This window comes from Mustelus asterias, chromosome 1 (assembly GCF_964213995.1).
Source record: "Mustelus asterias chromosome 1, sMusAst1.hap1.1, whole genome shotgun sequence".
Taxonomy (NCBI): domain Eukaryota; kingdom Metazoa; phylum Chordata; class Chondrichthyes; order Carcharhiniformes; family Triakidae; genus Mustelus; species Mustelus asterias.
This window is the reverse complement of record NC_135801.1, coordinates 196,660,337-196,688,271: the sequence shown is the minus strand read 5'-3', so window position 1 is coordinate 196,688,271 and position 27,935 is coordinate 196,660,337. Positions and strand designations below refer to the sequence as shown.

General features: G+C 49.8%; 1 protein-coding gene across 1 annotated transcript in view; it reads right to left on the bottom strand.

The window, feature by feature from the left end:
* The window catches only part of alms1 (ALMS1 centrosome and basal body associated protein), a 115,062-nt gene that overhangs the window by 52,738 nt on the left and 34,389 nt on the right, over positions 1-27,935 (bottom strand). Inside the window, exons 4-9 of the mRNA XM_078200048.1 lie at positions 22,709-22,916; positions 18,935-19,061; positions 15,951-18,045; positions 14,751-14,901; positions 9,670-10,902; positions 8,368-8,498 (exon numbers count right to left, since the gene is read on the bottom strand). Coding sequence (XP_078056174.1) covers positions 8,368-8,498; positions 9,670-10,902; positions 14,751-14,901; positions 15,951-18,045; positions 18,935-19,061; positions 22,709-22,916 — 3,945 coding nt within the window. The remainder of the gene's footprint in view (positions 1-8,367; positions 8,499-9,669; positions 10,903-14,750; positions 14,902-15,950; positions 18,046-18,934; positions 19,062-22,708; positions 22,917-27,935) is intronic.

Genomic DNA, 27,935 nt, shown 5'->3' with positions numbered 1-27,935 from the left:
TGCACGTCATTGCGAAAGGCCATTCGGCCCATCGAGCCTGCACCTACAACAATCCCACCCAGGCCCCCTTCCCGTAACCCCACATATTTACACTGTTAGTCCCCCGACATTAAGGGTCAATTTAGCATGGCCAATCCACCTAACCCACACATCTTTGGACTGTGGGAGCATGGTGTTCTTCTCTACAGGGTTGGCATAACTTCTGGACTTTTGTACACTCTGCCTCTGTTTATTAAAATCAGGATCCTGTACGTTTTATTAACCTCTCTTACCACTTTGAAATACTTGTGCACAAGCCCCACTGCTTCTCTCTGTTCTTTCATCCCCATTGGAATTGTACCACCGAGCTTGCACTGGGTCTCCTCATTTTTCTTATCATATTGTATCACCAGAATATTGGCCAGTGTCCCTCAAAGCTTCTCTGTGAACTGGAACTCTGTGTCTTGCACCCAGTTAACGATTCCTCCATCAACATCATGTTCACACAGCAAATCTGCAGGCACCATGCTCCGAGGGGGACCAGTACCCTTCTCATTCCCCGATCTAACTCGCTCCACCATACCAACATAAGCACAAAGTCAATGTCCAATCCATGCCAGTCAGCTCAAACTCAAAGCATGCATCACCCAGGAAGGAGACAGAGAGAGAGAGGGGCAAACACCCGGTGGATAAATTGCATCCTCATGCATTGGCCGTACACGAAGTATAGCCGATGTTCTTGGCTGTAACCAGACTTCATGGTTCAAACAGCTGGGCAGAGATTACGCACCAAGAGGGTTTAAAAAGTTAAAGCAAAGCAACTTACACCCTGGCAGCAGCTGCTGAAGCAATCCATTCCTGCAATAAAGAAAGCTGAACTTGTGAATCTGGCTGAGTCCAGGGCACACGCCTGACCTCCAGCCTTTAAGCCCCACCCAGTGGCCTGGGTGGGAAGTGGACAGGGAGCTGCCTGCTACAAAGCCTGATTGGTGCTGAGTTAACTGACCTCAGCTGTCAGGAAGGTGAACAGACTCTGCAATCTATCTCAATGCTCCTGAGTCAAGGAGGTGAAAATCAACTTCCTGATCGTTGTTAACCTCTTACTATTGTGGGACTGCTTGGAAACAAAGTGCATGTGATTGTGTGCACACATACGTGTAAACACAGAGTACGTATGTTCACACTGACACATTTGTGTACATAATACATCTGCGTGTATGTGGGCTTGTGTGGATATAAATGCGTGTGCAGCAACTAAATATAGACAAGTTAAATATCCTTTATCCATCTGAAAACCGAACATTTTTCTGAAGGGTGATATGGTTCATTTGTATGTTAATAAAGCAATGCAATATTATATTGCAGGTATGATAAGTGTTAATAGATAAGAAGTAAGGTGTTGGAGAGTTGGTAAATGGGGAAACAATTGCATCTGTAGATTATTGCTAGCCGAGGTTTAGAGATTATAATGCGAACAGGGATAAGCCAATCAGCCCTTCGAGCCTGCTCTGCCATTCAATAAGATCGTGACTGATCTGATCTTAACCTCAATCCCACATTCCTGCCTACCCCCAATAACCTTTCAGGTTCAGGGTCGGTGGTGACGTTCACGAGGGGTCATAGGTTCAAGGTGAAGGGGGGGAGGTTTAACACAGATATCAGAAGGACATATTTCACACAGAGGGTCGTGGGGGCCTGGAATGTGTTGCTGGGCAAGGTGTTGGAGGCGGACACACTGGGAACGTTTAAGACTTATCTAGACAGCTATATGAACGGAGTGGGAATGGAGGGATACAAAAGAGTGGTCTAGTTTGGACCAGGGAGCGGCGCGGGCTAATTGTTCCTTGTTTCTCGTGGAAGTGGAAATGACTAGGGTTGGGAAGCATTTTCCGATCAGGGCCATTGTGATCTCCTGGACTCGTTTCGATCGCCTCAGGGGGTCGGAGAGGAATTTCCCAGATTTTTTTTTCCCCATATTGGCCCTGGGGTTTTTCACTCTGGGTTTTCGCCTCTCCCTGGAGATCACATGGTCTGGAATAGGGGGGTGGGGGTGAGTTAATAGGTTGTAATGAACAAAGCATCGTAGCTGTGGGGGACAGCTCGGTGGATAGGATATTGGTATGTAGATAGGCTGGAAAATTGGGCGGGGATCCTGGATTCAGGATTCAATCCTGGACCGGGGAGCGGCGCGGGCTTGGAGGGCCGAAGGGCCTGTTCCTGTGCTGTATTGTTCTTTGTTCTTTGTTCACCCACTGGCTTATCAAAAATCTATCACTGCCTTAAAAATATTCAAAGGCTCTGCTTCCACTGCCTTTCGAGGAAGACCGATGACCCCGAGAAAAAATTCTCCTCATCTTTAATGAGCGACCCTTTATTTTTAAACAGTGCCGCATAGTTCTAGATTCTCCCACAAGAGGAAACATCCTCTCCACATCCACCCTGCCAATACCCCCTCAGGATCGAATTTAACAAGTCGTATCTTACACTTCTAAACTCCAGTGGGTACAAGCCTAGCCTGCCCAGCCTTCCCTGGTGTCAGTCTGCTAAACCTTCTCTGAACTGCTCCCAATGCATTTACATCTTTCCTTAAATAAGGAGACCAGCACCGTACACAATACTCCAGATGTTGTATCACAACTGCTCAGTACAACTGGAGCATAACCTCCCTATTTTTGCAATCAATTCCCCTCACAATAAACAATAAAGTTCTATTAGCTTTCCTCATTACTTGCTGTACCTGTCTACCAGCCTTGTGATTCATGCACTAGGACACCCAGATCCCTCTGCATCTCAGAGCTCTGCAATCTCTCACCATTTAGAGGAGACGCTTCTTCTTTATTCTTCCTGCCAACATTTACAATTTCACTTTGCCCACTCACTTAACCTATCCTTATCCCTTTGAAGCCTCCTTGTGTCCTCTTCACATCTTACTATTCTACTTACCTTTGTCATCAGCAAATTTAGCAGCCACACCGTCAGTTCCTTCATCCAAGTCATTATACAAGGTTGTGGCACCAATGCTGACCAACGATTGGTCTAGTTGGACCAAGGAGCGGCACAGGCTTGGAGGGCCGAAGGGCCTGTTTCCTGTGCTGTACTGTTCTTTGTTCTTTGATCCCTGTGACATATTACTCGTCACATCCTGACAACGAGAAAATGACCCATTTATGCCAACTCTGTTTCCTGTTTGCCAGCCAATCTTCGATCCATGCCAATATGTTGCGCCCTACACTATGAGGTGTTATTTTCCACAATAACCTTTGATGTGACACCTGATGAAATGCCTTCTGGAAATCTAAATACAGTACATCCACTGGTTCCCCTTTATCTACAGCATCTGTCATTTCAAAGAACTACAGCAAATTGGTAAAACATTCCCCCAAGTAGGTCTGGGCCCACCATATACACAGGATCCAAAACCAAAAATATCTGACTCCCCGAACGCAATCAGCCCCAAGTGCTTCAGATAAAGGATACTCTGCCTGTATATGTGTGTTTGCATGTGCTCGCGTATGTTTGTCTGCTGCATATACATGTATACATAACATGGCCTCAAACATGTGTATCACTGTGTACACATCTATGTGCATGCATGAATATATTTGTACATATGTGCACAACTGTGCAAGTGCATCTATAGCAGTGTGCACTAGCGCAAATATTCTTCCCTGTATGTTTGTGTGCATGCTTAGGTGAGTGTGTGTGTATGCGTGTGTGTGTGCGTGCATGTGTGTTTGCGTGTGTGCGTGCAGTGTGTGTGAGCGTGCAGTGTTAGCCTGCGAGTGAGTGTGCGTGTGAATATGAGCGTGCGTGCGTGAGCGTGCGCGTGACCGTGCGCGAGTGTGCAAGAGTGCGTGCGAGTGGGAGAGCGTGCGAGTGGGAGAGCGTGCGAGTGGGAGAGCGTGCGAGTGGGAGAGCGTGCGAGTGGGAGAGCGTGCGAGTGGGAGAGCGTGCGAGTGGGAGAGCGTGCGAGTGGGAGAGCGTGCGAGTGGGAGAGCGTGCGAGTGGGAGAGCGTGCGAGTGGGAGAGCGTGCGAGTGTATAAAAGTTGGGGTCTGATGTTGCAGTTGTATAGAACGTTGGTTCGGCCGCATTTGGAATACTGCGTCCAGTTCTGGTCGCCACACTACCAGAAGGACGTGGAGACTTTAGAGAGAGTACAGAGGAGGTTTACCAGGATGTTACCTGGTATCGAAGGGCTTAGTTATGAGGAGAGATTGGGTAAACTGGGGTTGTTCTCACTGGAAAGACGGAGGATGAGGGGTGACCTAATAGAGGTGTATAAAATTATGAAAGGCACAGATAGGGTGAACGGTGGGAAGCTTTTCCCCAGGTCGGTGGTGACGTTCACGAGGGGTCGTAGGTTCAAGGTGAGGGGGGGGGGGGGGGGGGGGGGGAGGTTTAACACAGATATCAGAAGGACGTATTTTACACAGAGGGTGGTGGGGGCCTGGAATGTGTTGCCGGGCAAGGTGGTGGAGGCGGACACACTGGGAACGTTTAAGACTTATCTAGACAGCCACATGAACGGTGTGGGAATGGAGGGATACAAAAGAATGGTCTAGTTTGGACCAGGGAGCGGCGCGGGCTTGGAGGGCCGAAGGGCCTGTTCCTGTGCTGTATTGTTCTTTGTTCTTTGAGTGGGAGAGCGTGTGAGTGGGAGAGCGTGTGCGAGTGCGTGCGCGTGTACGAGTGGGAGAGCGTGTGGGAGAGCGTGTGCGCGAGCGTGTGCGCGAGCGTGTGCGCGAGCGTGTGCGCGAGCGTGTGGCAAGCTTGGACATGAAGCTTTCATTGTCCATTCTGCGTCCGTGGATGACTAAACATGAAGAAATCACAGATCATAGAAATCATAGAAACCCTACAGTGCAGAAGGAGGCCATTCGGCCCATCGAGTCTGCACCGACCACAATCCCACCCAGGCCCTACCCCCACATATTTACCCTCTAATCCCTCTAACCTACGCATTTTAGGATTCTAAGGGGCAATTTTTAATCTGGCCAATCAACCTAACCCGCACATCTTTGGACTGTGGGAGGAAACCGGAGCACCCGGAGGAAACCCACGCAGACACGAGGAGAATGTGCAAACTCCACACAGACAGTGACCCAAGCCGGGAATCGAACCCGGGACCCTGGAGCTGTGAAGCAGCAGTGCTAACCACTGCGCTACCGTGCCGCCCTATTACACACTATAAAAAACCGGTTAGACCGGTAGAAGGATAGTAAAAGTAAAAGAAAGCATATTTAAAGAAGAAAAAAACATTCTAATGCACTTCACCCTGCTGGAAAGTGTGACGTTAGTGTACCTTTAAGAAAGGTTTTTTTAAATCCATGGTTTCTGCGGCTCTCACAGCTTCAGTGTTTCCTTCGCTCACAGCCTGAGCTGATGTCATTGTTGCCGGTTTGACTGGAGATGTCCTTTTATTGCTGCTTAAACTGGGGTTAGTTTATTTTTACTGGGATGTTCATGACTCTGCATTGTTGGGAGGAAAATAAATCTGGTTGGCAGGTCAGGTGACAGAGGTTCTTTCATTCTCAGTTCTGAGCTGCAGTTGAGTTTTAGAAGGGACAGCAAGCTAAAAAGAAGTGTTTTCCCTCTCTCCCTGTTGTTTTGGAAATTCTGCTGGTTCTCTGAAAAAAAAGGCCTCACCTTCCTGCAGTAAAGATTCTGCAGTTGGTGGCTTGACCAGAGAGTCTTTCCCTGGGGTCTTGAGAAGCTGTTTTGACTTCAGCGTGTTCAATCCAGTGCACTGCAGACTTCCACCAAAGGACTAAATTTCCAGTATCACGTGAGCAGTAGTCTTTGCTGTGTTGAACTTGTTTAAAGGGTTTTGTCTGAGGAAGGTTTTGCTTTTGATTGGAACATCTTAGATATATTCATTAAGGGTTATACATTATAGTAGTCGTTTTGTTTCCTGTTTGTAATTCATAAAAGTTATTGCTAATTTTCTTACTATACATGTTAACTATATTCTTAAATAAACTTTGTTTGATAAAAGCTCCGTGGTGGGTCATTTGAATCATACCTGAAGTGAAACATATCATGCTTATCATAGCCAAATTCAAGATGCAAAACTTATGATCCAGCCGGGCTCCATAAAACACATTAAAGTTTCTGACCTGAACCATAACAAAAGGCGATTGAGCAATAGGAGGAGAAATTAGGATGGAAAGCCAAAAGCTCAATCAAAGATGGGTTATCAAGGCAGAGTTTTTGTTTCACTCATTAGTGGGATGTGAGTGCCACTGGCAAAGCGGGCATTTAATTAACAGCCCCAATTGCCCTTGAGTGATGGACAATAAAGAGCATGGCAGATAGAGCAGCATAGGAGCTTGGAGAAGCAAAGCATGAGGTGAGTGACAGCAGAACTGCTTACTTGGCACAAAAAGAGAGGACAGGCAAGGCTAGTCAGAGGGATGCATCAGTCTCTGGTGGTATGGGGATGGGTAGGTAAAGCAGGATAAGGCCACCAAGATAGGGAGAGACAATAGGGAGGGCATGCCTGCCCTCATCGGCCAGGGCATTGAGTACAAGAGTTGGCAAATTACATTGCAGCTATATAAAACCTTGATTAGGTCGCATTTGGAGTATTACGTGTAGTTCTGGTCACCACACTACCAGAAGGACGTGGAAGCTTTGGAGAGAGCCGCAAAGAAGATTCACCAGGATGTTGCCTGGTCTCGAGGGTGTTGGCTATGAGGAGAGGTTGAATAAACTAGGTTTGATTGGAAAGACAGAGGCTGAGGGGAGGCCCAATAGAGGTCTACAAAATTATGAGAGGCACAGACAGGGTGGATAGTCAGAGGCTTTTTCCCAGGGTGGAAGTGTCGATTACAAGGGGGCACAGGTTCAAAGTGAGAGGGGAAAGTTTAAGGGAGATGTGCGGGGGAAGTTTTTCACGCAGAGAGTGGTGGGTGCCTGGAACGCGCTGCCAGAGGAGGTGGTGGAAGCAGCACATTAGCAACATTGAAGAGGCATCTGGATGGGTGCATGAATAGGGAGGGAGTAGAGGGATACGGACCGAATAAGGGCAGAAGACCTTTTTTTCGTTTAGTTAGAGCATCATGATCGGCACAGGCTTGGAGGGCCGAAGGGCCTGTTCCTGTGCTGTACTGTTCTTTGTTCTTAATACCATGGGGGGGAAATTAAACAGTGAAATGATTGAATAACAGATATTTTAGACTGAACATGAAGTATCACAGATCACAACTACTAAATTTGAGTACACTGATTATACTGCAACCAAACAATTGCTACTCCGAATGGGAGTAGCTAACAGATCATTCACAGAATAGGAGCAGATGGAATAGAGGATATAGAAACTGGAAGGTTATAAGGAGAGTGGAAACAGAGAGAGAGAGGATACCAGCAGAAACTGTACCTTACCCTCGTGCAGCAAATTCTAATGTTGATTCTTGTAAACCGTCTCCAGGCTTTTCTACATCTAATTGTGGATGGGTCCCATTGGCCAGCTCAGAGAGGAGTCAGGTCCAGACTTGTTGCTTTCTGTTTACTAACTGTTACCCTCACACATAATGAATGGATCGAGGGCCTCAGATGGCCCAGGGTAACACAGGCAGGAAAGTCTGTTTAATTCAGCCTGGCTTCATTCACTTTCATACTTAGTATAACAAGGCACAGAGTGAGCATGGCAGTGTCAGCAACAGTCCAACCAGCTCGCTCACACTCACTGACACAACCTACTCAGGAGAAAAGAAGTCATCGTCCAAACATTGATGATTAATCCTCACCACATAATAAACAACTCATTTCTTCACCACCTCATCCAGGCTCCAACTCACACCCGATTTTCAGCAGCCAGTGTCAATATCAAATCAGGACAGGTACAGCACGGGGTTAGATACAGAGTAAAGCTCCCTCTACACTGTCCCCATCAAACACTCCCAGGACAGGTACAGCACGGGGTTAGATACAGAGTAAAGCTCCCTCTACACTGTCCCCATCAAACACTCCCAGGACAGGTACAGCACGGGGTTAGATACAGAGTAAAGCTCCCTCTACATTGTCCCCATCAAACACTCCCAGGACAGGTACAGCACGGGGTTGGATACAGAGTAAAGCTCCCTCTACACTGTCCTCATCAAACACTCCCAGGACAGGTACAGCACAGGGTTAGATACAGAGCAAAGCTCCCTCTACACTGTCCCCATCAAACACTCCCAGGACAGGTACAGCACGGGGTTAGATACAGAGTAAAGCTCCCTCTACACTGTCCCCATCAAACACTCCCAGGACAGGTACAGCACGAGGTTAGATACAGAGTAAAGCTCCCTCTACACTGTCCCCCATCAAACACTCCCAGGACAGGAATAACACAGGTCAGGAACAGAAAAACAGTGGAAAGACAAAAGCACTTTCTTAACCCTACCTGAGGCCGGGTGAGGTTCTTGGATGCCTGAAGTAATTCTGCTTTAATTTCTTCAATCTTCCTCCTGTCCTCCTCAGCCAGGGTTGAGAGTGGGTCAGGGGACTGTTTCAGCAGCTTCATCTGTTCCTTACCTAGATTAAAAAGATAAGGTCAGGTTCTGCTCACGTTAGCCCTGACTATCAACCCCTCTCCAGCCCCCAAGATTGTGTACTCTGTTGTCACTCTGAGACTGGGTGTCTGAGAAGTGTCACATGTTCCACTGCTGTCACCCCTGGTGCTCCCACACACCGAGCACATTATTTTCAACATTGTGGCTTCATGGATGCTTCAGCAGAAGAACTGACCAGTTTACTGACCAACTTTCTCTTCATCTTACCCACCGAGTTCTCTCTATACTCATCAATAACTTTCAATGCTCCTCTTTTTCAGATGAGCTTCCTTTAACTTTAACTCATCAAACAATCCCAGGACAGGTACAGCACGGGGTTAGATACAGAGTAAAACTCCCTCTACACTGTCCCATCAAACACTCCCAGGACAGGTACAGCACGGGGTTAGATACAGAGTAAAACTCCCTCTACACTGTCCCATCAAACACTCCCAGGACAGGTACAGCACGGGGTTAGATACAGAGTAAAACTCCCTCTACACTGTCCCATCAAACACTCCCAGGACAGGTACAGCACGGGGTTAGATACAGAGTAAAACTCCCTCTACACTGTCCCATCAAACACTCCCAGGACAGGTACAGCACGGGGTTAGATACAGAGTAAAACTCCCTCTACACTGTCCCATCAAACACTCCCAGGGCAGGTACAGCACGGGGTTAGATACAGAGTAAAGCTCCCTCTACACTGTCCCCATCAAACACTCCCAGGACAGGTACAGCACGGGGTTAGATACAGAGTAAAGCTCCCTCTACACTGTCCCCATCAAACACTCCCAGGACAGGGACAGCACGGGGTTAGATACAGAGTAAAGCTCCCTCTACACTGTCCCCATCAAACACTCCCAGGACAGGTACAGCACGGGGGTTAGATACAGAGTAAAGCTCCCTCTACACTGTCCCCATCAAACACTCCCAGGACAGGTACAGCACGGGGTTAGATACAGAGTAAAGCTCCCTCTACACTGTCCCCATCAAACACTCCCAGGACAGGTAGAGCATGGGGTTAGATACAGAGTAAAGCTCTCTCTACACTGTCCCATTAACCATTCCTATAACAGATTATTAGCTGGTGATGACAATACATACAGGAAGTGGGTACAAGGATTTCCGAGGCTGCTTACTGATTCTCTCACCGTATGTTGTGTGGTTCACTCTGCCTGCAGCTCTGCTGGGATATCTATCCTGTGTTGTGGGACTCTGGTCTCGGAGCAGGTTGGATACTCGTGCAGCGAGTGAGTCAGTACTGCTGTCTTCCTCAAGCCCCGCACCTGTCCTGCTGCCGTCACTGAGCATGTGGCCAGTCAGTTGGGGAACGGGTGGGGGTGCTTGTGGTGTTGATGCTGTCAGTCTGATTGGCTTTGAGCAGCTTCCAGAACATTCTGCCGGTTGCACAGTGCCCAACCTGCCAACAGTGGCCCCGCTGCAGCCCTCAGGCTCAACTCTGCCCACACGGGCCGCAAAGGCTGGTCGTGTTGCTCTGTCTCCACCTGCGGTCATGGTTCGTCTCTCAAGGAGCGCCTGCCACTCCCCCTCCCCTGCGAGGGAGCGAGCGATGCGGCTGGCATTCCCAACCATGGGCGGGGTCCTCCGGCCTTTACACACTCCTGTGCCAGGACCCTGTTCCAATAGCCTGTTGGACTGTGGACTTGTGACTGCCCACCGAGAGAGGAACTCACCCTCTCCACCATTCGCCAGTGTTGCTACCTCGTCGTTGTCGAAGTCGAGCTTCTCTGGGGGAAAGTCTGAAGCGAGGGAGACCTGCTTGTTCTGAGGGGTTCCTGTTTCACTCAGCAGCTTACGGATCTCACTCAGAGTCTTCAAACCAATGAATTCATCCTCGTGTCGGGGAGTATCGTCCTGGTGTGGGTGAGAGAGTCTCCAGCTCCGTCTGCCAGCTGAGAAGGTCTCCACCCTCTCCCTAACCGTTTGGACACCAGCCTCAGGGGATGCAGCAGACGCTCTCTTGCTCCCCTGAGAGGACCAGAATGGCTTGGGGTCACGGGTAACAGCATCGGGGTGGCTTTCCAAACTGTGTGAAGACCATCCGGCACTCCTGCAGACAGAGCTGGAGCTCAGACTCGATGTTGTGTTCAGTAATGAGGGGCTGGGCTTGCCTTTCCCCTCAGGCAAGTCCCCCAGGACGGGTTGCGTGAGGGCTGGATGCTGGCTGAAGTCTAGCTGCCTGGTGACCGGAGGATAGACAGAGCTGCTCCGGCTTCCAGCTGGGTTGGTGAGCAGCCCCGGGGACATATCGGTACGATTCGGGGTGTCCTGACCTCTGTCAGAGCCAATGGCAATGGACGTGCTGTGGGTCAGGGTATCAGAATTGAAGCTGTATCTTGAAACATGATCCAACAAAGAGAGGCCTGCAATTTAAAGATCAGCAATTAACAACATCGAACGATCTATCTCAGTGTTAATAAAACTATTGTAAATTCATTACACTTCTATTGTTCAGACGATCAGAGTGGAGAATCTGCTCCCTTTCTCCTGGTAGCTGGAGCCTGAGGAATTGAGCATCGCCGGGCAGTGGTTTATCAGCTCACCCCAGCTAGGACGACAGCTGTTAATATGGGAATTTCTCCCCTGGGAAAGAGACTTGTTCATTCCCTCTCCGAGTGTGGGAAGGTGAGCGATTATTGAGATTCCCAGTCACACCAGGAGAAGGTGGTGGTGAACCATTTTCTGTAACTGCGGCAGTCCCTGTGCTGTGGGGGGAGTCAGGCAGGCTCAGGGAGGGGGCAGATATGAGCTCACACAGGACATCATGGTCACAAATGGTCAGGTTCACCGTCGGACTACGGCTCAGGGGAGGGAAGTGACAAGGAAACAAGGCAATGCCTTCAGACATTCCAATATTAAACTGCAGGAACTTACAAATCCTCTAACATAGCAGAGAGGCAGAAAGAGAAATCAGAATCAGTGGAGAGGTCAAGAGGGGTGACGGTGAGCTGCAGCTGGGAATCATCAGCACACTCCAACCTCGCTCCGCCCGCGCACACTCCAACCTCGCTCAACACGCACACTCCAACCTCGCTCAACACGCACACTCCAACCTCGCTCCGCCCGCGCACACTCCAACCTCGCTCCGCCCGCGCACTCCAACCTCGCTCCACACGCGCACTCCAACCTCGCTCCGCCCGCGCACTCCAACCTCGCTCCACACGCACACTCCAACCTCGCTCCGCCCGCACACTCCAACCTCGCTCCGCCCGCACACTCCAACCTCGCTCCGCCCGCACACTCCAACCTCGCTCCGCCCGCACACTCCAACCTCGCTCCGCCCGCACACTCCAACCTCGCTCCGCCCGCACACTCCAACCTCGCTCCGCCCGCACACTCCAACCTCGCTCAACACGCACACTCCAACCTCGCTCAACACGCACACTCCAACCTCGCTCAACACGCACACTCCAACCTCGCTCAACACGCACACTCCAACCTCGCTCAACACGCACACTCCAACCTCGCTCAACACGCACACTCCAACCTCGCTCAACACGCACACTCCAACCTCGCTCAACACGCACACTCCAACCTCGCTCAACACGCACACTCCAACCTCGCTCAACACGCACACTCCAACCTCGCTCAACACGCACACTCCAACCTCGCTCAACACGCACACTCCAACCTCGCTCAACACGCACACTCCAACCTCGCTCAACACGCACACTCCAACCTCGCTCAACACGCACACTCCAACCTCGCTCAACACGCACACTCCAACCTCGCTCAACACGCACACTCCAACCTCGCTCAACACGCACACTCCAACCTCGCTCAACACGCACACTCCAACCTCGCTCAACACGCACACTCCAACCTCGCTCAACACGCACACTCCAACCTCGCTCAACACGCACACTCCAACCTCGCTCAACACGCACACTCCAACCTCGCTCAACACGCACACTCCAACCTCGCTCAACACGCACACTCCAACCTCGCTCAACACGCACACTCCAACCTCGCTCAACACGCACACTCCAACCTCGCTCAACACGCACACTCCAACCTCGCTCAACACGCACACTCCAACCTCGCTCAACACGCACACTCCAACCTCGCTCAACACGCACACTCCAACCTCGCTCAACACGCACACTCCAACCTCGCTCAACACGCACACTCCAACCTCGCTCAACACGCACACTCCAACCTCGCTCAACACGCACACTCCAACCTCGCTCAACACGCACACTCCAACCTCGCTCAACACGCACACTCCAACCTCGCTCAACACGCACACTCCAACCTCGCTCAACACGCACACTCCAACCTCGCTCAACACGCACACTCCAACCTCGCTCAACACGCACACTCCAACCTCGCTCAACACGCACACTCCAACCTCGCTCAACACGCACACTCCAACCTCACTCAACACGCACACTCCAACCTCACTCAACACGCACACTCCAACCTCACTCAACACGCACACTCCAACCTCACTCAACACGCACACTCCAACCTCACTCAACACGCACACTCCAACCTCACTCAACACGCACACTCCAACCTCACTCAACACGCACACTCCAACCTCACTCAACCCGCACACTCCAACCTCACTCAACCCGCACACTCCAACCTCACTCAACCCGCACACTCCAACCTCACTCAACCCGCACACTCCAACCTCACTCAACCCGCACACTCCAACCTCACTCAACCCGCACACTCCAACCTCACTCAACCCGCACACTCCAACCTCACTCAACCCGCACACTCCAACCTCACTCAACCCGCACACTCCAACCTCACTCAACCCGCACACTCCAACCTCACTCAACCCGCACACTCCAACCTCACTCAACCCGCACACTCCAACCTCACTCAACCCGCACACTCCAACCTCACTCAACCCGCACACTCCAACCTCACTCAACCCGCACACTCCAACCTCACTCAACCCGCACACTCCAACCTCACTCAACCCGCACACTCCAACCTCACTCAACCCGCACACTCCAACCTCACTCAACCCGCACACTCCAACCTCACTCAACCCGCACACTCCAACCTCACTCAACCCGCACACTCCAACCTCACTCAACACGCACACTCCAACCTCACTCAACACGCACACTCCAACCTCACTCAACACGCACACTCCAACCTCACTCAACACGCACACTCCAACCTCACTCAACACGCACACTCCAACCTCACTCAACACGCACTCCAACCTCACTCAACACGCACACTCCAACCTCACTCAACACGCACACTCCAACCTCACTCAACACGCACACTCCAACCTCACTCAACACACACACTCCAACCTCACTCAACACACACACTCCAACCTCACTCAACACACACACTCCAACCTCACTCAACACACACACTCCAACCTCACTCAACACACACACTCCAACCTCACTCAACACACACACTCCAACCTCACTCAACACACACACTCCAACCTCACTCAACACACACACTCCAACCTCACTCAACACACACACTCCAACCTCACTCAACACACACACTCCAACCTCACTCAACACACACACTCCAACCTCACTCAACACACACACTCCAACCTCACTCAACACACACACTCCAACCTCACTCAACACACACACTCCAACCTCACTCAACACACACACTCCAACCTCACTCAACACACACACTCCAACCTCACTCAACACACACACTCCAACCTCACTCAACACACACACTCCAACCTCACTCAACACACACACTCCAACCTCACTCAACACACACACTCCAACCTCACTCAACACACACACTCCAACCTCACTCAACACACACACTCCAACCTCACTCAACACACACACTCCAACCTCACTCAACACACACACTCCAACCTCACTCAACACACACACTCCAACCTCATTCAACACACACACTCCAACCTCACTCAACACACACACTCCAACCTCACTCAACACACACACTCCAACCTCACTCAACACACACACTCCAACCTCACTCAACACACACACTCCAACCTCACTCAACACACACACTCCAACCTCACTCAACACACACACTCCAACCTCACTCAACACGCACACTCCAACCTCACTCAACACGCACACTCCAACCTCGCTCCTCACGCACACTCCAACCTCGCTCCTCACGCACAATCCAACCTCATTCCTCACTCAACACACAAACTCCAACCTCACTCCCCACTGGATTTAGTCACCGTTACCTAACGCCACGCACCAGGTCTTACCGTCTGCATCCTGAAATCCTTTTCTTGTTTCTGTAACGACGTGTCTCAGCCTTTTCAACTCCACTGGGGTTAAATCCAGCTGTTTTAATGGCCCTTTCGACCCTAATATGCTCCCTGGTGACTGGTTAATTCCCAGATTCTGAAGATAGATCTGGGAATTGTAAAAAACATCGTGTTAGAAGTTGCAGTTAACTAAACGCAGTCCCCACCTCCCAAAGGCTTCTTCTCCCCTCTGTGTCCTCTGCGATATGGTACCACAGACTCTGACTGCAGCCCTGCTACAGGTTATTCTCCCTCATTATTTATCTCTTCTGCCGCTCAGCACGCACCCTGCTGAGAATGTCTTTATCTGTGAAACTGAGCTCCACAACACATGATGAACATGGTCCTACCAGCTGGAGGAGCTCAGGGGACTGGGGGTGGTATACTGACATGACAGAAAACAGGGAGTAGGGGGAGTTGGAACATCTTTGGGTTGCCAAGTCGTAATTATTGGGGTACTGTAAGTGTTAACTATTTGCAATCCATATTAACGGTTCAGGTGAGGAGTCTGGGTGCCACTAACCCATGATGCAAAGGCTAAATGGGAAGTTAAGTTGTGAGGAAGGCGAACGTAAGGCAGAGAGAAGGATTTTAACTTTATCGGCTCGCCAGGAGAGGCAGGATGTGGGTCAGTGGAGCTTCAGGCTGCCTGTTTGGATGGATAGGCTTGGCTTTGAGTCGGGCAGCAAGCATCCGGAGGTGGTTGCAGGAACTATAGTGCAGACACAATGGCTAAACCATGTAGTAATGTGCCACCTGGCATCATCTGTGTTTTGTGGCACTTAAAGAGAGCTTGATGGGAATAGTTTATCATTACTAACCTGAGAGATGATTGTACTGTATTGACAGAGATAAACTGAGAGAGCACAATGCACTGTGTTTGATCAAACAGAATTACACAAGATATCCAACGCAGAAACACACAATCTGGCTCACTCAGTCTATGCTGGCATTTATGCTCTGCTAAAGCCTCCGTCCTTTGATTGGGGTCCTTCACTTTGATTGGGCTGGCAAGGTGGCACGGTGGTTAGCACTGCTGCCTCACAGTGCCAGGGACCCGGGTTCGATTCCCTCAGACTGTGTTACACACAGGAGGCAGTTCGTTGGGTTGTGCTCAGGAAGTTGCAGAGCTGAGAGCCACTTTGCTGAGGTACTCACCGGTATTCTGTCTTCCATATTGAACTGGTTGGGGTCTGGGGTGAGACGCGAGGGTGTCCAGATGGGAATGTAGTTGTCCACTTCCAGGCTGGTCAGCGAGTGGCCTGACACAGTCAGCGTCTGTTCGCCCACCTGGCTGGTGTCCTGCGAGCTGCCTGGCAGGTTGGCCTCATCCTCGGGGGAGGCAACATCGAATTGGTCAGGGTGGACGTCGGTACTGCTACAGCAGGGACCAGGGGAGATGGCACGGTGCTCAGGCCCTCTTGGGATCTGTGCAGAATCGATGTTTATCCTCCTATCAGCCAGCTTGGTAACCGGAGGGTCCTCTTGCCTCAATGGGCCAGCTCCGCTGTGGCAGGATGAGGGACACTTGCCCAGAGCACTGACGGACTCCAGTGAGCGAACCCCGCTACCTCGCTCCTCATTCAGGCAGGAACGAGGAGGGTCAGATTTGTGGAGAGAGTCTTCATCAAAGCTTCTTCCCCTGGCACCTGGCTGCGAGTCACCCCTTGGTACAGCTGTGTCTGCACTGCCTGATGGTTGGCCGTCACTCTGGACCGGCTGCTGCTGCTCACTCTGCCGGGGAGCAGTTCCGAAATTCGCTGCAATGCTTCTCCGTGGCAGAGAGTTGGATATCTGACCTCCGTTAACCCGTGACAGGATGTGATTTAGAGAGTCGGCAATGGCGCTGTACGCCCGCTGTCGGGGCGAAACTCCTCTCAGACCATGCAGCACCAGGCTGTCAAAGCTGGGCTTGTTACCTGGGCAACGGTGCAGGTCCCACGCCCCAACTTTCTCCACGTAGCTCAGGGGAGGCATGGACTGCAGGGTAGCGGGAGAGGCCCAGCTGGTGCAGGAGGCAGCCTCTTCACTGGCGCTGCTCAAAGTCGGCTTTCCAAACGAGGGTGCCAGCAGGAACTTGGAGGTGCCAGTCGCAGGAGCCTGGCGCTCAATGAGGCGATTTGCCACCCGCTTTCCCTGGCTGCTCTGAGCAGGGGCCCTGGCTGGTAAATTGGAGGGAAGGGCTGGTGTAGACTGACAGACGGGATCAGCTAAAGAGGTGAGGAGCGAGGAATTGGCGAAGCTTGGTGGACACTCTGCGGGAGAAAGCTCGCTGTCTTTCTGCCCCAGCTCTGTCCCATCATCCTTACTGTCACCACACCCGGGGGACAGAACCGCCACGATCTTATCGCCCTTTCCGCAGTTTGAGATGGCAGGCTCGATGCTCACAGTCACCAACCCAGTTCCTGAGGTGAGACCATTGATGGAGGTTGCAGGTGAATCGGAAGAGGAGGGTCTTGGACATTCCAATTGGGATATCTGACTGGAGATGCTCGCTTGCCGCTCCTGTGATTGGACCACAGCGTCAGAAATCTCTGGTCTCCCTGGATCTGCTGAACTCGTATTCCCGTTTCCGGGAGGTTTGGGAAAGGAAATCCTGGGGTCAGTCAGGTCGGATTGCTTATGCAGCACAAAGAGCTCAGGGTCAGACGATTGCTGGGAAAGCAGAGTCCACCTGGGCTCCGGAGCAGGTTGGGGGTCACAGGCGCTCGGCTCCCACTCCTTTCCCGTCTTGCCATGTGTGTCCCCTGCCCCCAGCGAGCTGCTCCTCTGGTGATCACCGAGAGGCCTACTGGTTTCAGTCTCACTCCTGGAACTGGATGTAAGGCCTGAGCTGTTGAGCAATCCAACCTCCTCCTCCTCCAGCAATGGTGGTGTGGGCAGCTCCCCCACCAGAGTCAACTCATGTCCAGAAACAGTGTGCACTCCGCCTGAACGAGGCTGGGATCCATCACTCTTGGTGCATGGCAGCACGCTGGGAAGCTCCATGAAGCACTGGTCACGGATATATTTCTCTGCCTGAGCAAAGTCCTCATCTTCTGTGCCCTCTGACCACTTTGGGCTGGGAGGTGTCAGGGAATACTGCGACAGGGAGCATGCGCTGCTGGTGTCCCCAAGTGGGTGCTGTGACAGGGAGAGGCTGCCTCTCGCACGGTCCGAGGACATCTCCAAAGTGACTGCCTGCCGCAAGTTGTTGACTTGGAAGGCTCTTGTGTGTCCCACGCACGATACTCCAGATAGGTCAGGGGTCCCCCTGAAATATATCATAGAATAAAATCATAGTATCCCGACAGTACAGAAGGCGGCTATTCAGCCCACCGACCACAATCCCCATTCCCGTAACCCCACATATTTACCCTGCTAATCCCTCGACACTAGGGTCAATTTAGTATGACCAATCAACGTAACCCGCACATCTTTGGACTGTGGGAGGAAACCGGAGCACCCGGAGGAAACCCACATAGACATGGGGACAACGTGCAGACTCCACACAGACAGTAACCCGAGGCCAGAATTGAACCCAGGTCCCTGACGCTGTGAGGTTGCAGTGCTAACCCCTTGAACAATCTCAGGGGGGTGGGGGGGGTTTGTTCTGCTTAGCTCGGGCTGATTGAGTTAGCATTCTTTCAGGAAATGTCATTCTAGGTTAAACCTCTGGACTCTTTTGCATCTCTCCCCTCTCACCGTAAACCTATGCCCTCTAGTTTTAGTCTCCCCTCTTTTCATAGAAACCCTACAGTACAGAAAGAGGCCGTTCGGCCCATCGAGTCTGCACTGACCACAATACCACCCAGGCCCTATCCCCATATCCCTATATATTTAATCCATGCATCTCAGGACACTAAGGGCAATTTTTAGTCTGGCCAATCAACCTAACCCGCACATTTTTGGACTGTGGGAGGAAACCGGAGCACCCGGAGGAAACCCACGCAGACATGGGGAGGATGTGCAAACTCCACACAGACAGTGACCCAAGCCGGGAATCGAACCCAGGTCCCTGGAGCTGTGAAGCAGCAGTGCTAACCACTGTGCTACCGTGCCGCCCCTCAGACATTGAATCTCCGGTCACCTTGCCGCTCAGCTTGGTTAAGAATCAGGTTCTTTACTTTGATGGACAGAGGGATACAGAGCACAGGTCTTACCTCAGAGGGGCGAACTCCACCGGAGAGCGATCAAAGAACATGTTGGAAAAGTTTTCCTCCTCCTGATTCTGCGTGGAGTAGGAGGCTAAGAGTGGGAGTATTGGAGACAACCCACTCGCCTGCAACTCTGTTGGAAGAGCAACAATCCCGTCAGCACTCTCTACTGAAAGGATTAAACACAGATATATCATCCTGCATAAAGGTGGCAGCAAAAACTGGCACACAAGTTCAGGTACTTCTGGATGAGTACATGGGACTGAATAGGATTGAGGGTTATAGGTAAGCCTATATATATGCCTAGGTAGGTAGGGACATGACCGGCGCAACTTGTGGGCCGAAGGGCCTGTTTGTGCTGTATTTTTTCTATGTTCTATACCCCAGATGTAACCCCAGGTTAAATCAGTCCTTTCACACTTGTAATTTCTTCAAGGGAAAGATGACAAGAGCCAGAGTGGCTTCTTGAACTCATTTCGATTGTCTGAGGCGACCAGAGAGCAATTCCTCAGATATGTTCCCCCAAATCAGCCTGGGGTTTTCCCCTCCCCCTGGGAAGGTCACGTTGCTTTGGGTGGGAGTGGGAAGTGTATATATTGTTCTGACAAAGCTTTGAGAAAGGGTCATCAGGACTCAAAACGTCAACTCTTTTCTCTCCTTACAGACGCTGCCAGACCGGCTGAGATTTTCCAGCATTTCCTCTTTTGGTTTCAGATTCCAGCATCCGCAGTGATTTGCTTTTATTTTGTTCCGATGATGATTTGAAGGGTTAACTCTGCTTTTCTCGCTTCACAAGTGCCAGCAGAGCTGCTCAGTGTCTCCAACATTTTCAGGTTTCATTCCGGAGTTTGAGGATCCACAGCATTTTGCTTTAGTGTTGCAATGCTTTATTCAGTTCCAGCAAAACCTCCGTGTCTCAGTGCGAGTGAAGGGAAGTTCCCCCGATGCCTCCTTAACCACCTTATCTACCTGTCCTGCTGCCTTCAGGGATGCATTCCTAGGTCCCCATATAGCTCACGATCCTACTATTTACTATTCTCTTGTCTTGTTTCTCGTCCCCAAATGCATCATCTCATACCTGGCCAGAGAGAGTTCCATTTTCTGCCCACCTGACCAGCCTATCTTCCTGCAGTCTGCCCATCAACCACACGGTCAACTTTTGTATCATCTGCAAATTCCTTAATCATACCCTGCTGCATTCAAGTTCAAATCACTGACATATACCTCGAATAGCGAGGGAGCCAGCTCTGTAGAACCTCACTGGAAACAGCCTTCCACACAAACACAAACACACATCAACCATTACCTTTTATCCTCTGCCGCTAAACCAACTTTGGGTTCAACGTTGCTATTTTGCCTTGGATCCCACGTGTTTTTAACTTTTTGACCAGTCTGCCACATAGAACCTGGTCAAAAGACTTGTTAAATTCCACCTCGACAACTCAAACATACTGTCCTCCTTGTACCTGTTCAAAAAGTCCAATCATTCAGCAGACACAACATCCTCTTAAATTCACACTGACTGTCCTTGATTAAACCCTGTTTCTAAATGAGGATGAATACTGTCCCTCAGAATTTATCGCAGCAATTTTCCTGTCACCAAGCCTAGGCCAAGAAGCTTTTAATTGAGCGGTCCGAATTTTTCTCCCTTTTGAAACAATATACAATGTTAGCAACCAAAAGAGAAGATGCTGCAAAATCTCAGCAGGTCTGGCAGCATCTGTAAGGAGAGAAAAGAGCTGACGTTTCGAGTCCAGATGACCCTTTGTCAAAGCAAAGCGTTAATAATGTTAGCAGTCTGCCAGTCCTCTGTAGCCAGAGAGGATTGGAACATGACGCCCAAAGCCTCTGAGATCTTCTCCCTTGTTTCTCTTAGCAGCCTGGGATGCATTTCAACTGAGCTTGAAGAGCTATCCACTTTCAAAGCTGCCCAACTCCTTGATGCTGCCATTCTCTGACCATGGTTTCAAAGCTTGTACTTTTTGAGTGAGGCCCTTACCGGAACTGAACTGGCTGAAACCAAGCGAGCTATCTGAGCTCAGATTGCCCAGCAGTGCAGTGCAGTGCAGGCTGAGGGGAGGGAGTGCAGCACAGCTGAAAAAGAACAACATGGAGACTGGATCCAGGAGCCGGCAAATGAAAAGCCGCTGCTGCTGTTTCAGTTATTTCAAAGGGACTGCTTGATCAGAACTGGCTATATGATTAATCCCGAGGGTTTGTCTGGGTAAAGGTGATACTGGCGAATCCACACCACCACAGCGAATAAGGATCTTGACAAGTGCACCGTTGGGAGATTATACTGGTAGGTGAGAATCGGTGGCTAAATCCTTGAAGAAAAGGCCATAAGACGTAGGAGCAGAATTAGGCCACTCGGCCCATCGAGTCAGCTCCCCCATTCAATCACGGCTGATATTTTTCTCATCCCCATTCTCCTGCCTTTTCCCTGTAACCTTTGATCCCCTTATTAATCAAGAACCTATCCATCTCTGTCTTAAAGACACTCGATGACCTGGGTTCCACAGCCTTCTGTGGCAAAGAGTTCCACAGATTCACCACTCTCTAGCTCTCTGAAAAGACTCTGAAATTTTACTGGAGGAAGATCAGAGCTTCAATGAGTTCTGAAATGGGTGCAGCATATAGTGAGTGCCCCATCTCAAAAAAACCATCAGATCTTTATTGTGTCTGCTATTTATTATATAATGTATCTCACAATATACATTAGCCATGCTCGGTCTATTCATTTATGTTTAGTTCATGGTGACTTTGGTTTGATTATTAAACTAAGTTATAGAAAGTGAATTCTTGTTCATGGGTTTCTCGTTGGAGTCATTCAGTAAATTTGGTTCTTTTGATTTTGTTCACTGTTGAATCCCTGTTCCGTGGCCAAACAAACAGCCAGAGACACAAGCGAAATTTGTCACAATTTCAACTTTATTACTAGATTTGTGGATAGAGTCTACGCAGAAGCTCAAAAACACAGACAACTAATATAATCATGCTTTATAGAATCGCATTATTAAGGCTACCCTTAAAGATCTATGTGCTGACACTAGTAGATAACCAAATCACCCAAGAGAAACTGTTCTTACCCGTTCTGAGGTAGCTGGCCAGGCCACTTCCATACAAAGGTCATTCTCTTGCTTGTAGCTTAGGGATCTTCTTCGCGGAGGTTAGTCCACAGTTATCACTGACGATTCATTGAATCGCCAGTCCCTTTTATACCCTTTCTCTTAGGCCTGTAAAATAACTTGAGTCAACCTCTAGCTGCGGACCATTGGTCACAGATATGGCTATCACCGTCTGGCCTCTTGTTAAGGCATGATCTCATCTGGCGATAACCTCTTCTTGTGTTAGTTGTGAGACATAATCTCCTCCTTTGTTGCTTATTCTATAATTAACCTGACTCTGTAATTCTGTAGTCAGAACTGCTTACTTCTATATTCCTGAGGCATGTCCAGGCATGTCTTGAAGCTCGCATATCAGTTTGACCATTTTTCTCATCATGCTCTGAATTAGAGCCCCAGCTGTAAAGCATACAGCGATGACTCGTTAGTTACCACGGGGATCACAACACTGACTTTAATCCCACTAAATATTTCACAGTCCTCCTGAACTGCAATACCTGCATTCTTCCCCCTTTATTTATTCAGTTTAAAAGTTCTAGGAAAAACATCATTTAAAGCAAGGGTGAATTCTAACTCCATCATAGCAGTGATCCTTTCATTCAGCGGGGATCTGAGTGCTCAATGCCCATGATTTTCGCATCTTCAGGTCACTTACCAAACACTTGTCTGGGCTGGTGTTTTCCAAAGTCCCCCTGGGTACTCGTCGATTCTTCGTTCACAGTGATCGGCCCTTCCTCCATGGTGGGGAACTCCTCAAGACTCGGCTGGTGCTCTGCAGCAGTAAGCAGCAGCCGAGGCACAGACACTGAAGTCAATCCCCCGGTCTCTGCTGCTGCCTGCAGCTGAAGCTCAGACTCATGTTCCTATGGAGAAAACAGAGAGCACAGCATATAAAGAACAAAGAACAATACAGCACAGGAACAGGCCCTTCGGCCCTCCAAGCCCGTGCCGCTCCCTGGTCCAAACTAGACCATTCTTTTGTATCCCTCCATTCCCACTCCATTCATGTGGCTATCTAGATAAGTCTTAAACGTTCCCAGTGTGTCCGCCTCCACCACCTTGCCTGGCAGCGCATTCCAGGCCCCCACGACCCTCTGTGTAAAATACGTCCTTCTGATATCCGTCACTTCCACTGCACAGAAACAGGTTAACTGGCCAACAGGTCCACGCACATGGTTATGTCCAACATATAGTGTGGCACGGTGGCACAGTGGTTAGCACTGCTGCCTCGCAGCACCAGGGACCCAGGTTTGATTCCCAGCTTGAGTCACTGTCTGTGTGGAGTTTGCACATTCTCCCCTTGCCTGCGTGGGTTTTCTCCGGGTGCTCCGGTTTCCTCCCACAGTCCAAAGATCTGCAGGTTGGGTGGTTTGGCAGTGGTAAATGCACAGGGTTACAGGGCAGAAGTGTGGACCTGGGTACAATGCTTTTTGGAGGGTTGGTGCAGACTCAATGGGCCGAATGGCCTCCTTCTGCACTGTAGGAATTCGATAATTCCACAAGAACATCCTCTCATTTTATTTCATCTCACCCCATCTGCATATCCTTCTATTTGTTTCTCCCTGATGTGCTTATTTACCTTCCCCTGAAAGGCATCCAAGCTATTTACCTCCCTTTGGTAGGGTTTTCCAAAGTTTTACCACTCTCTGCGAAAAGACATTTCTCTGAATCTTCTATTGATTTTATTAGTTACTATCTTATATTTATGGTCCCTAGTTCTTCCCTCCTCCGCAAGGGGTAATATTTTCTCCACGTCTAGCCATTGAATACTTTCATTACTGGATAGATCTCAATCGGTTGCCACACGTTTTGTTCTGAACTGAACTACAAGTATTTCCTTTAATGTACTTGTGCTCTCAAAACTTGTAGAAAAAAACACAGAAAATAACCAGAATTATGGAGAGAGTCATAGGGTTGTTTTATAAGGAGTAACTGTGTAAACTGAGCTTTCATGCAAAAACATGAGTCAACATACGAATTAAGAGTAGGCCATTCGAGTCCTTGAGCCTGCTCTGCCATTCAATAAAATTGTGGCTGACCTGATTGTAGCTTCAACTCTGCAAACCCTCAATAACCTTTCACCTCCCCTTGCTGAAGAAGAATCTATCATGATTTGCCTTAAAATATTCAAAGAATCTGCTCCCATTATCTTTCAGGAGGAGGGTTCCAAAGACCTCCACCCCTCTGAGGGTGTCTGAAATGAACGACCCTTATTTTTAAGCAGTGACCTTGGTTCTATGTTCTCCCACAAGAGGAACCTCCCTTTTCATGTCCACATTGTCAATACCCCCTCAGGATCTTGCATGTTTCAATAAAGTCCCCTCTTACTCTTCGAAACTCCAGCAGATATCAGCGGGTCCCTTAGAGGTTGAGACAGGTGAAATTATAATGAGGAATAAGGAAATAGCAGAGACATCAGACTAATATTTTGAGTCTCTCCACAACGGAAGACACAACATACAGACCAGAAAGGGTCTAATGAGACAATGGAACCTAAAATGATTACAATTAAAATGGTATCAGGAAAATCACAAGAATACCAATGTCAGGGGAAACTACAACTTTAAACTGTCTAAGAGAATGCTGATTGGTAGAGGTTTGATTAGGCGACACAGTGGCACAGCACTGCTGCCTCACAGTGTCAGGGACCCGGCCTCAGTCACTGTGTGTGTGGAATTTCCACATTCTCCCCGTGTCTGTGTGGGTTTCCTCCGGGTGCTCTGGTTTCCTCCCACGGTCCAAAGATGTGCGGGTTAGGTGAATTGGCCATGCTAAATTGACCCTGAGTGTCTGGGGGACTCGCTAGGGTAAATGCATGGGGTTATGGGGATAGGGCCTGGGTGGGATTGTGGTCGGTGCAGACTCGATGGGCCGAACAGCCTCCTTCTGCACTGTAGGGATTCCATGATTGTACGAGGTGTTGCCATGGAGAATGCATCAATGGTGACTGACAGAGAAATGCCGAGCATGGTCGGAAAATTTAAACCAGGCATCTTGACTCTGATTGTTCAAAGCATTGCCCTGAGGAATAAGCCAATGAATGGCTGTCACTTATTTTGTTTAGCTGGAATAGTCGCAATGTATGTACATGTTCTTTCCACCTGCAAAGAACAGGACCCTGTGTAGTCGTATGTAGCTGCCAGTACACACAAACCTGCCACACTGCCAGCCAGATGGACAACCACCGTCAGCATTGCACACAGGATTTATTGTTGTCCAATTGCAGAGTCACATCTACTGTTGGGCACTGGCGTTTGAGTTTTGCCAGCACGGACTGGCTGGGTACAGTCTGACCCTTGCCCATTGCAAACAGAGGAAGGGACGTGCTGTTTGATACGATCTGCCAGTCTTTGGTCAAACCTTTGAGATTCCAGTGTAATCTAGGATAGGCTGGGTACCTTTCAGGGCTGAAATGATCATAGGCCCATTCACGAGGGAGGCGATGGCCCAGTGTTATTATCACCAGACTATTAATCCAGAAACTCAACTAATGTTCCGGGGACCCAGGTTCAAATCAGCCATGATCTTATTGAATGGCGGAGCAGGCTCAAGAGACCAGATGGCCTACTCCTGCTCCTAATGCTTACGTTCTTACGCTTAAGTTCTGATGAATCCCTCCGTGGCAGGTGGTGGAATTTGAATTCAATAAAAGATATCATGAATTAAGAATCTACTGATGACCATGAAACCACTGTCGATTGTCGGAAAAACCCATCTGGTTCACTGATGTCCTTCAGGGAAGGAAATCTGCCGTCCTTACCTGGTCTGACCTACATGTGACTCCACATCCACAGCAATGTGGTTGACTCTCAACTGTCCTCTGAAGCCACTCAGTTTCAAGGGTAACTAGGGATGGGCAACAAATGCTGGCCAGCCAGTGACAACCATGTCCCATGCACCAACATGCATAGACAGTGGACGAGGGTGAGAGACTGAGCACCCTGAGACTGAGGGTGAGCCTGGCACACACACTGACCCTTTCACACACACACTCTGACCCTTTCACACACACACACTGACCCTTTCACACACACACACTGACCCTTTTACACACACACTGACCCTTTCACACACACACACTGACCCTTTCACACACACACACTGACCCTTTCACACACACACTGACCCTTTCACACACACACTGACCCTTTCACACACACACTGACCCTTTCACACACACACTGACCCTTTCACACACACACACACTGACCCTTTCACACACACACACACTGACCCTTTCACACACACACACTGACCCTTTCACACACACACACTGACCCTTTCACACACACACTGACCCTTTCACACACACACACTGACCCTTTCACACGCAAACTGACCCTTTCACACGCAAACTGACCCTTTCACACACACACACTGAACCTTTCACACACACTGACCCTTTCACACACACTGACCCTTTCACACACACACACACACTGACCCTTTCACACACACACTGAACCTTTCACACACACTGACCCTTTCTCACACACACACACACTGACCCTTTCACACACACACACTGACCCTTTCACACACACACACACACTGACCCTTTCACACACACACACTGACCCTTTCACACACACACACACACTGACCCTTTCACACACACTGACCATTTCACACACACTGACCATTTCACACACACACACACTGACCCTTTCACACACACACTGACCCTTTCACACACACACTGACCCTTTCACACACACACTGACCCTTTCACACACACACTGACCCTTTCACACACACACACTGACCCTTTCACACACACACACTGACCCTTTCACACACACACACTGACTCTTTCACACACACACACACTGACCCTTTCACACACTGACCCTTTCACACACACACACTGACCCTTTCACACACACACACACTGACCCTTTCACACACACACACTGACCCTTTCACACACACACACTGACCCTTTCACACACACACACTGACCCTTTCACACACACACTGACCCTTTCATACACACACTGACCCTTTCACACACACACACACTGACCCTTTCACACACACACACTGACCCTTTCACACACACACACACTGACCCTTTCACACACACACTGACCCTTTCACACACACACTGACCCTTTCACACACACACTGACCCTTTCACACACACACTGACCCTTTCACACATACACTGACCCTTTCACACACACTGACCCTTTCACACACATACACACTGACCCTTTCACACACTGACCCTTTCACACACACACACTGACCCTTTCACACACACACACTGACCCTTTCACACACACACTGACCCTTTCACACACACACTGACCCTTTCACACACACACTGACCCTTTCACACACACTGACCCTTTCACACACTGACCCTTTCTCACACACACACTGACCCTTTCACACACACACACTGACCCTTTCACACACACACACTGACCCTTTCACACACACTGACCCTTTCACACACACTGACCCTTTCACACACACCGACCCTTACACACACACCGACCCTTTCACACACACTGACCCTTTCACACACACTGACCCTTTCACACACACACACACTGACCCTTTCTCACACACACACTGACCCTTTCACACACACTGACCCTTTCACACACACTGACCCTTTCACACACACACACTGACCCTTTCACACACACACACTGACCCTTTCACACACACACACACTGACCCTTTCACACACACACACACTGACCCTTTCACACACTGACCCTTTCACAGACACACACTGACCCTTTCACACACACTGACCCTTTCACACACACACACAGACCCTTTCACACACACACTGACCTTTTCACACAGACACTGACCTTTTCACACACACACACACACACTGACCGTTTCACACACACACACAC